General features: G+C 43.4%; 1 protein-coding gene across 3 annotated transcripts in view; it reads left to right on the top strand.

Moving 5' to 3' along the window:
- Positions 1-594: 594 nt before the first annotated feature.
- ATRNL1 (attractin like 1) overlaps positions 595-10,844 on the top strand; it is a 425,861-nt gene continuing 415,611 nt past the window's right edge. The window contains exon 1 of one of the 3 annotated variants that reach the window (XM_063405247.1): positions 595-1,613. In XM_063405247.1, the coding sequence (XP_063261317.1) occupies positions 1,330-1,613 (284 nt within the window). In that variant the 5' untranslated portion in view covers positions 595-1,329. The remainder of the gene's footprint in view (positions 1,614-10,844) is intronic. The other 2 variants (XM_063405246.1, XM_063405245.1) reach the window with 2 other exon arrangements.

Raw genomic sequence — 10,844 nt, 5'->3', positions numbered from 1 at the left:
TCCTGGAACACACAAGGCTGTGCACAAGCCTGAGTTTCTGACCTTTGGGGTAAAATAACAGGTTCAAGGGGGAGGTATATGGATTAGGCGGATCGGGAAGGCTGCACCTTCCGAGTACCTCAGCCAATGGGAAAGGAAAAGGGCAACATGCGGCCGGGAGTTCAGGTGAAAAGGGGGCTCTGCCCCCTCTTCCTTTATTCGAATAAAGTTGCAGGGCTCCCTGTCTCGTTTATGGACACCGGCTTCTCATAGCGTGGTTTTCTGTACAGAGCGAACCTCAGGAAGGTGAGGTTCCCAAAACAAACTGTGACATCTCTTCTGCTACCAGCCGGGAGGAGTTCAAGGCAAAGCGCCTGTGAACTTTGCAGGACCTGAGGCGAACGGAGGAGCCAAGGCAGCAGAGCGGGGAACACCCGAGCCCCAGCCCGCTCCGCCGCGGGGCCGCTCCCCGCCGAGGAGCTCGGCACGGGAAGGGCTCGTTCGGGGCTCGGGGCGGCGGGGCTGCATTCCCGGGGCTGCTCCGTTCCCGGGGCCGCTCCAGCCCCCCCGACTCCTGTTGTGGAAGCGTGGGCGGGAGAGGCGCCCGCGGGAGGCTCGGGGGGAGCGGCCACCCCGCCGGGCCGCCCTCACAGCGAGGGACGGATCCACGCGGGCCGAGGGGCGGGAGGCGGCTCCGAGCGGCGATGACAATTAGCCTTTAAAAATGGCTGCTTGGAAGCCGTCAGCTGGGACGCGGAGGGGCTGCTAACCCTCCTCCCGCTGCCGCCCGCCTCCCTTCCCCGCAGGGCTAATAACGGAGCGGGGATAAGAGCTCTCCAGCCCTTTCCCCGCCCCGCCGGAGCGCGGTGCCGTAGCGGCTCCGGGCCCGGCCGCCCTCACTTCCCAGCTGGCGAGCGGGCGGCCCCCGCCTCCCGCGCTCCTCCCGCCGCCGCTGCGTGTGTGCCGCGGGCACCGGGATACAAAGGAGAAGGGGGAGCCGCGGGATACATGGTCCAGGGCGGCGTGTGCGCGGCCGTGGGGGCATCTCTGGCGAGGAGAAAACACAAGGTCAAGAGGCAGCGCTCCTCCTCCATGGAAGAAGACGGGAGCGATGAGCCCTGAGGAGGACGACGAGGAGAAGGGGCGGATGGCTCAGGGCTGCCGCTGCCGGGCTTTCCCCCGGGAGTGACGGGGCGCGGAGGGCTGAAGGGGCCGGAGGAGGCAGCGCTGGGGTCGGGAGGGAGGAGAGGAAGGCGAGGAGGAAGCGGGGGGTTCGAATCTCCCTGGCTGGATTATCTCCCCTCAGGGGAAGCTGCCATCGCCGGCCGCGCCGCGGCCCCCGCGGCCAAGATGGACCTGGGCAGCGGCGGCCGGAGAGCGGGAGCTGCCCCCGCGGGCCCGGGCGCTTGGAGACCTTTCCCCTCCGCCTGCTGCTGCTGCTTCGCCTCGCTGCTGGATGTGAACAGCTGGCTGCTCTTCTACGGCTTCCTCTACCTGGCCCTCTATGCCCAGGTGTCCCAGTGCAAGTCCTGCGACAAGATCTCCTGCTTCTCGGGTCATTGTGTCAACTCCACCTGCGTCTGCGACCAGGGCTGGGTGGGAGACCAGTGCCAACACTGCCAGGGCAGGTTCAAGTGAGTCTCTGCCTATTGCGATTTTCTTCTTCTCATCCCTACATCCTTTTCCTGTTACTTTCACTTGCCTTATTTTTGTTTGTTTGTTTTTGTTTTGTTTGTTGTGGTTGTGTCTGCTATGATTTTGTTCATGTGTGGTGGAAGTATGTGTTGAAGTTATGGGTGAAATGGGCTCCTCCAGCTCTTGAGAGCACAGGACACAGCTCCGGTTGACTCGCCGGTGAAAATAGGCTGCTCCACTTCATGGGAACTGAGAGACGGGCAGAAATCGGCCTAAAGCTGTGTCGCTGCTGTCCCTTCTGGAAGTGTCATGAAAATGACATGTGCACTTCATGGGGCTGCTCAGGGAGCAAAGATTAGTAATGGATTTTAATGACTTTTTCCTTCTGAAGATTGAAAGGTTTAGCTCCTTCCAGTCTTCCTCTCTTTCAGCTAAGTGGGCATTAGTCAGTTCCATTCAGGACGACACAAGTGCAGCTGAGTGAAATGTACATCGCTGGTGACAAGGTTTGCAGGAGAGAGTGGGAAATACAAAACAGTAACATATTTTCTCAAAGGAACGCGTTCTCAGTCAAGGTTTAACTACCTTCTCATTCTTAAAAGTCAGTGTGATACCGAGTCATTGATCAGGGAGAAGGAAGCACACCCTGACACTTGCTTTGCTATATGGAGTGGGAAAGAAGACTTAATTTATAGGGCTGTCACTTTCCTCCCGCCCCCTTTGGTATCAGTGTAAAGGCTGGCTGTGAAGAATACTGTTTGCTGTTATTTCACTATATAATCTTGGACAGGACATCTCATTTCATTCCCTGTAAAACATCCCTTACAAACAGGAACTCCATTTATTAAGTGTGTTGACGTATATAGCTGGAAAGTGTTCTAATATCTAACTAATAGCAAATACATTGGTGAGACTATGTCTTAAAGAAGGTCAAGTTCTTTCTGTCTTTGGGAAACTACTTTTTATAGGTTAAATATCAATAACTGTTTAAAAATTGTGTTTAAATTCAGTTTTTCTCCCTGGAGTACTGGAATTAAACTGTATAATTTACATCTCCTTTTAAACGTTTAATACAAGGCCACTCATTCCTAAATAAACAAAAAGTGAATCCAGTAACTTGTTAGGCTGGGAAGTTAAGGAGTAGCTGAAGTCAGACGTTGGCTGAAGTGCTGCATACAGTGCAGAGAAAGAGCCAATTCACTGGTATTTGGTGGATATTGCAGCAGTAAGATTATAACCTAGCTGTAAAGCTAATACAAGGCAAATATAATACATCTCCTTTTTTGCCTGTGAACTTGGTAATAAGGTTTTGAAGTTGGCCATTTGTTGCCTGTGTGTTAAGGATGTTTGGGGTTTGTCCTGCTGTGGAACAATGGGCTAATTTCAGAGAGTGCTGAGAGGAGGCCCAGGTGAATCTTCTTTGTGTTTGTGGGTCTGCAGAGCTATTCTTTTGCTATGAAGAGATTACTTGTATCCTTTGTCTTGGTGCCACTCATAACAGACCCTAATAGTGCCAGGACCAAAGCAAATGGTAATTGCTTCAATTTCAAAGCTTGTTGTGAATGAGTATGTTCTCTGAGTTGTTACTGGGCCGTAATCCTGTCCTTACAGGTATTATCTTGCTTATCTTTTGCAACATCTCGGTTTCTTTACCTTGGTTGTATTTGTCAAGTGGGGAAGCCCAGTGGTTACATTTTCCCTTCTGGTAGAAAGTTAATAATCCATCTCCACCTAGAGGAAGTTCTGTCTGAATGTTGGAAGGGCTCCTCTTCTGAGCTGAGCTGACGGTGTTTAATTGAAGTGCTGTTAGCGGTTTTGGTGACATCAGAATAGATTTCTCATTAACTCCTCTATGTTTTTTCATGCTTAGCTTTAGAAATGACAGTGACACTTGCATTATGATGTTTCTCACGGGAGTGAGCTGTCGGAGGCCTATTTTTACTGAGGACACTTTTCACAGCAGTGTCTTTGACAGCTCGCCTTTAATCTTTATTCTTGGAAGCAAAGTATACTCTGCACTGAAAAATAAGCATTCTAAGATTTAAAGCTTTCCAAGCCCTGTGAGCTGAGGATGGAGTGAAATATGTTAAACGAATTTTACACTGCTGTGAGCAGCAGCTCGGAGCGGTTGTATTTTGAATCCTGAAAATTCAGATGGCTGTGGAATAGATGATGAGCTCCGTGCATTGCCACCTGAAGAGCTGGAAAAACAATGTTACTCTGCCCGATGGCTGCGGGATTGAAGACCTTCCCGATCTCTGTGGCAACTCATGGTTTTTGCCTTATTGTCGCAGGACATTTGCATTTGCATTTTATTTCAGTTTGTGTTTTACCCTTAAGTAGCCACGGCTGGACTTTTGCAGCGGTGGTTGAAGTTCTGTCTGGTGCACATCACTTCTGCAGCGCTTGCCTCTGTCATTAGGGATTATCGTGAAGATGTTTCGGAATGGCAGAGACTGAAAAGTGTGTTCGGCTATTAGAGCTGCATTAACAGCCAGTTCGGAGGTTGTAGATAGGATCTGTAGAAGTGTTAATAGAACCTTGGGTATTAACTCGAAACATTTACAGGGTTTCCAGGTCGCAGCTGTTCGAAGTGCCTGCGTGTGTCCCTGTTGCCCATGATTTAAATTGAACTTTTAATGACCTAAATTGGACATGTGTAAAACCTGTCACTACAGTATTCGAAAATAACAGATTTTCAAGGGTAGGCTTAAAACACATGAAAATAAAAAGTTCTCTTTTTTTTTTTCTTCTTTTTTTTTTCCTTTTTTTTTAATCCTTCATGTAAGTGAGGTATGGTTGTTTTTGCTGTCTGGGAATGAGTGACTTGCTATAGCAAGTACCAGGAACATTGTGGTAAGAAGAGAAATACTCTGCCTGAGGATGTCTTGGGACTATTAATTCTTTGGTGAGAGATGTGTAGCGTTTTTGGCTTTGTTTGTTTCTCTTCTAAACTGAGAAACAGTAACATAGCAGATAGGCATCAAAAATAATTGATCAATCTTCGTAAGCAGGTGTCTAAATTAATTGACAATACTATGGTAACCTTGCCTTTTCCCTGTAAGAGAATCACTGAGTAAGTAAACTGCTTTGCAAATGTTGCTCTGCACTGGATGAAAGAAAGGTGGCAGGGTTAGGGGGGGAAATAGGCAGAGACTGTTTAGCAACATTTTGCCATTTTGTTTCTCTTATTTACCAAGTTTTGAATTTACTCTTGTTGTTGTGAAGCCTGTGGTAAATCATAAAAATGCAGATGTTGCTGTTCTTACTGCAGTGCATTCACAATCGTGTCAGTCACTTCTTGGAAAGATTTAGGCCTCATGTCTGCCTCGTGGAAAATTACTTTACTCTCTGTCCAGATTGGATATCTGAATGCAGCTCTGACTTACTTTCATCTTTCAAGCTTTTTTCCTCCCTTCCACCCCTTCACCTCTACTCTGAAATAATGCAAAACCTTTTTTTAACCAAAATAAAAAGGAAATTTATTTACAAAAAGAAAGGGGAAGGGAATTTTGCCAGGTGAGAGATAGGAAATCCACTGGGTGAGCAGGTTCTGTTTTTATATCAGGGAGCTTCAAGCAGCACAGTTCCCAAGATATAAACTAAACCACAACCATTAAAGGACAGGGGATGGTTTTGTTTTGCTGGGTTGATTTATTAAAGAAGTGATGCTTTTAATGCTACATCTGTTTTTCTTCCCCTCTTCTGTGCCTTTGAATTTGTTGGTCAGTTGCACTTTCCATGATAATACGAGTTTGGGCAGAAGGGAGAGGGGAGGGCTGCCTAAATCAGTTTTGTTATGAGACTCCAGGGAATTCAGGGACACAAACATTATGAATGGCCCAACTGCAGTGAAAACTGCTGTCACAGCTTCTATGTAGTTAGATGTCAAAGTCAATAGTCTTGAGGTGCAGCAGGGCAGGAAAACAGGCCTCATTAGTTTTGCTACTCATAGAATGATTTCTTAGAAGAAAGAAAAAAATTCCTCCAGGTTGGAGCAAAAAGTTTCCCTTTTTCCAAAGAGTGCTCTGCTTAGCACTGGTTGTGGAAGAGCATTCGAGAAAACTTTGTCCATGGACTTTATCTTCCTCTAATGTTTTTTAATATCTGAATGACCAGAAATACCCACTGCCTTTGAAAAATTAGGTTGTGTCTTCAGATGTTTATGGTTGTTTATTTGATAGCCATGAGTGTGATGTGTAATGAAGCAGGTGAACACCTTTGAGGACCTACACTTCAGTTAATCTGCTTTACCTAGTCCTAGGTATGCAGTTGTTATGGAGAGAGTAAGAGCAAATGCATATGTTTGATTATTAAACCTTGCCTCCAGATGTTCTTATTGTACTCTAAATTACCTCCTGCATGAACTCCTTAATTTCTAGAGCTACTATAAAAGATTCTGCATTCTTCAAGGACAAAACAATTTCCAAGTATAAGCACATCACAACTGAAATGTTTCAAGGGTATCAAATTCTGTTATTCGAGGCAAAATCCTTATTTCTGTCTAAAACTCTGAATTCTGCTGTCTGCAGAAATGAGTCATGCAAGGAAAGTGTCCTTAAATTGCAGATTGTAAATGAATGATAATGTTGTGTAAGAAGAGATCTTAAGAAGTTTGCTTTAGCTGCAGCCAGTCGAAGTTCAGAGTGCTGTGAAAGGGGCTGACTTTATCCTTCACGCCTCTCTTTGATTACATCTTGCTGGCTCTTATGTAAGCATTAATATTCCTGCTGAGAGTTGAAAAGTATCAACAGGAACAGCTCTCCCCGCCTCCCAGCCAGTTTTTTTAAAGCTAGCTCAGTTTCCTCAAGTTACTTCACTTGCATAAGGCTCCTGCTGATCCGAAGCAGTTGGCAGCACCAGCAGGTGTAGATAGGGGAAAAAAAAAAAGTTACTTTTAAAATTGGTCCAGAGTTAGTTTTCCAGAACTTTAATGTCATGCTTTAAAACAACATCACCATTAAAGTGCAACTTCTGTTTCACAGGGTGAAATCCCTGAGTCATGCTATAAGTAGCAAAACTGTCTTTGTCATCTGAGTGCCCTGTATCTGATCCAAGAAATAATTACTCTTATTGACATCAGTGCAATTGAGTGTGAGATTCTGCACCTGCAAATTGCCTTTTTACAACTCAACATGTGAATGGTAATAAAATTAAACTTCTGGAAAAGCACTGGTGATTATGATTTTAGTCTTATCAAATGTGGTCTTTATTTAAGTTATTTTAGTCATGGTGTTCTGAAAAACTATTTTAATGTAATTTGTTCTCTCTGTCTGTATAAAAATTTTAAAATACAATTATAGCTTATATTATAAAGATACTTTGAATTTCTAAAGAACAATTTTTTTTTTTGTAAATCTTGTTCTGAATGTAGAAACGTGAGCCATAAAATCATATTAAATGGTTCCTAAGCTAAGCAATCTGCACTGAAAAGCGCTTTTTGAAAGGAAAGCAGTCTTTTTACAAACTTAAAAAGTTAATTTTATTGTATTTTTTGACCGTTTAATACTTGCTACATGAAATCTTTTAGATTGGAAAAGACCCTTGAGATCACAGAGTCCAGCCACTGTCCTAACACTACCAACTTCATCAGTAACCATTGCAGTGGTTTTCTAGGGTTTTATAGAGAAGATCAGAAATGAACTCTCATTACTTATTACCTCTTGCCTTTTGCAGGTTGTAGGGTATTAATTAATTATATTAATATAATATTAATGAATTAATTCCTGTGTGAGTTGAGCATATGCTTTATAAAGCATTTGTACAGTGGAAAACACTTGCACTGACTCAAAGCCCCTTATAGACTTTCAAACTCCTTTCATTGCTTAGCTATCCTCACTGTGTTCTATAACCAGGAAAACAAATGCAGAAACTGCTAATACACAGGTCTAATATACTTTGTTTTTTATCTCTTTTAGTTATCCTGTTTTCTTATGTTTTGAGTCAGGTCTTCATTGTAGAACTTTTAGGAGGAGACATCTCTGTTCCCGGTGTAGGTGGACATATGGTCAGCTTTTCCTCATCGAGAAGGGAAATTTCCTTCAGTTGTCTCAAGATAAGAAAAACTTTTTCCTCCTTGACTGCTCTTTTGTTTACAGCCTTTTATTACAGCCTATTTTATCAGTGTTGGTGAGCTGTGAGTGCCAGAACCAGCTGCTTTTGGTAATGGTCCTGCTGGTGGAATGCAGAAGCAGAGCAGCTCCTCTCCTGCTGCCTAGGGTGCTGCTGTGCCTTTGCAGTCAGTGCTTCTCAGCTTGGCACTCTGCTGGCAGCTCTGACCATGATTTTCTGCCTCCAAATCCTCTTGGAGTTGCTGCATCCTTAATGCCAGGGCCCTGCTTTTCTCAAACCAGTCTGTGAACTGAACACATCCTCGCCTGGTTGGAGTGATAGGTAATTGTGGGGCTGCAAACACCTATGGGTTTGGGATGGAGCTCCTCCCTTTTAAAAACACCCCTCTTCCCTCAAAGCAGTAGATAATTGATAAGGTACAGTGTCCCTTCCTCTGTGCAAATCTCGGACCATCCATACGAGTGAAGCTGAATGCAGGTCTGGGAAGGGGCTGGTGCATTCTGGAGCCTGGTTTGTGTGCAGGGCTGGTGGGTGCTGGAGCCTGGTTTGTGTGCAGGGCTGGTGGGTGCTGGAGCCTGGTTTGTGTGCAGGGCTGGTGGGTGCTGGAGCCTGGTTTGTGTGCAGGGCTGGTGGGTGCTGGAGCCTGGTTTGTGTGCAGGGCTGGTGGGTGCTGGAGCCTGGTTTGTTTGCAGGCTAAGCCGTTTGTTACTTAGGCAAAGAAGTGTGGGAACAGATGGCTGATGACCCTGCCAGCCCTTCAGACAGCATCAAAGGCTGGTTGCCATTGCTATGAGAGTGTAAAAAGCTCAGTTATATCAATGCATGCTTAAGTCTATCCATAAATGATGCATAAATAGCTGTACAGGTTGTAGCATTCAATACTTAGTATGTTTTAAATTTAATTTGGCAAATAAATAGTCTCACACTGTGTTTCTCTTAGTTCCTTTAATCAAGGGGGAGGCAAGATGATGATATTTTGGAAGGCATTACCATAGTTCATGTCATCTTTTTAAAATGAGTACGAGTAGTTTTTGAGAACTCAGTCTATCATACTGTGCTAGAAATTGATTTAATTGTATGAAAATGTGGGCAGAAAAGGTAGGAGGTAAAGATGAGATATTACAGAAATGTCCTTGGGATATTCCTACACATCCTAACAAATGCTGGTGAAAAAAGACCTTATTTTGAAACATTACTACAATAGACAACAAAAATGCATTGGTAAACATCTGCAGTACTGAAGAATAATTATCTGTCAGTGTCTATGAAATTTGTTATTAGCTGTATAGTCTAGGCTTGGAAAACAGGCTAAACAGTTCATGTAAGGAGAAGTAAATGATGCTGATGATACCTGGAAACATGAGCACTCCAGTGAATTGCAGCTGCTAACAGTAATAAAAGAAAACCAGTAAACTATAAGCAAAGTGGATGTTTTAATGTGAGGTGAGTGAGCAGTGGGAATTGTCAAACCAGTTTGATAGGTTGTCCTCTAAATCTTAAAAGTCTAATAAGTGGACTAAGTGTTGCATTGGTTTCAGAGCTCCATGAGGACCAAGACCTTACTCAGAAATGATGGAGCTAAGCTCAACACAGTTTCTTCCTTAGTGTTCATTCCCAAGGTGCAAGACCAGTGTTTGACTTTGAAGTTTGCTCCAGAGAGAAAACCCTTGATTTTTTAGACCTCTAAAACATTATGTAACCACCAGCTATAGAATATTTCAGGGTAAACATCTTAAATTCTGTTAGTGCAACAGCATTTTAAAAAAGTAATTCCACAACACAGTCTCTTCGAAAATTTAAAGCTTATGTTACTCATCTGTAAGAAATGGATTCTAGGATCTGTTTGAATCAGTATTTTTGTATTTTTTACCTAAGGATGAAAATGGGCTGCTACCATCTGTGATGGCAAAATATCTACTCTGTGCTGGTGGCATTTAAAAACAAGCTAGCTGTAGAATATTTCCAAGTTTTAAGCAGCACATATCTGATAACCTTGAATTGGGCAGGGAGTTTTGAATCCAGGGTATTCTAGGATTACTTGGCAACAGAATAAGTACTGAATTACTTCAAGATATGATACAGATGCATAAAATGATCACACTCAATATCTACATTTTCTTATGGATTTCTTGCATAATTTATGTATTTCATCCGTGAAAAGGAAATAATACTTCCTGTAAGGTTAAGGACCTGAGGTGACCCTTGAGGCACAGCTAATAAACTAGACAAAATTCTACAGATTGCATTTGTTCCTGGAATGTGATAAATATTGGTGCATGAAGTACTGTTGTCCAAACTCTGCTGTGTATCTCAAACAGATGAGTAAAATCACTTCCTCATTAGATCAGATGAAGCAAAACCTTGCAGTCTGTGTTACTGCAGAATAATATTCTCATATTATAGACTCACTGGAAAAAATCGTACATTGACTGTCACTGATAAGATTTGGTTTCAGAAGTAAAACCCCCAAAGACCTAACCCCCAACCCTGGATTAAATATTACAAACAAAATATTGTGAAATGCTGCAGTACTCAGTGGGTATTTTGAAGAGTTACTGCTTTACTTGTAGGAATAGCATTCTATATTAGTCATTGCATTCCTGTGGCAGTATCAAAGAATCACTCATTCCTAATTTGTAGGTTACTGGCATTGATGTTATTACAGAATTGTGAATCTGAAATCAGTCTTTAAATGTAGATTCTTATTATGGACATGCACTCTTATGCATGGATTTTTGTTTGTTCCCATGTGTTTGAGTTTTCAGCCACTCAGTTATCTTGATAACTTGCCTTCTATGAAAAAAGGGTTCACATTGATTATGTCATGTAACTATTGGGATGCAGGAGCTGGGACTGTAGAACAAACAGCAGTGTCACAAAAGGAGCAGATTTTAGTTATGTCTGTTACCAGTTGTGGTACTGTAATGTGAGCACCACTGGTTTTGGTCAAAAGCCTGGAATGAGAGCTGGGGTTAGTAATGTCTTTAAATATTCTGGTGAGCTTTGCAGAAACTTTGTTCAAGGTGTAAGCAAACCACAAGGCACTGTGGAACAAGAAGACAAATGGGCTTCATTGATTGCCACCCACAAGCCTAGGACAAAGATAAATTAGTCAGAAAAATATCTTTCTAGTCATGCTGCAGTTTAAAATACTTTCC

The sequence above is a fragment of the Prinia subflava genome, chromosome 9, assembly GCF_021018805.1.
Source record: "Prinia subflava isolate CZ2003 ecotype Zambia chromosome 9, Cam_Psub_1.2, whole genome shotgun sequence".
NCBI classification, from domain to species: Eukaryota; Metazoa; Chordata; class Aves; order Passeriformes; family Cisticolidae; genus Prinia; species Prinia subflava.
This window is presented reverse-complemented; position numbering and strand designations above follow the sequence as displayed.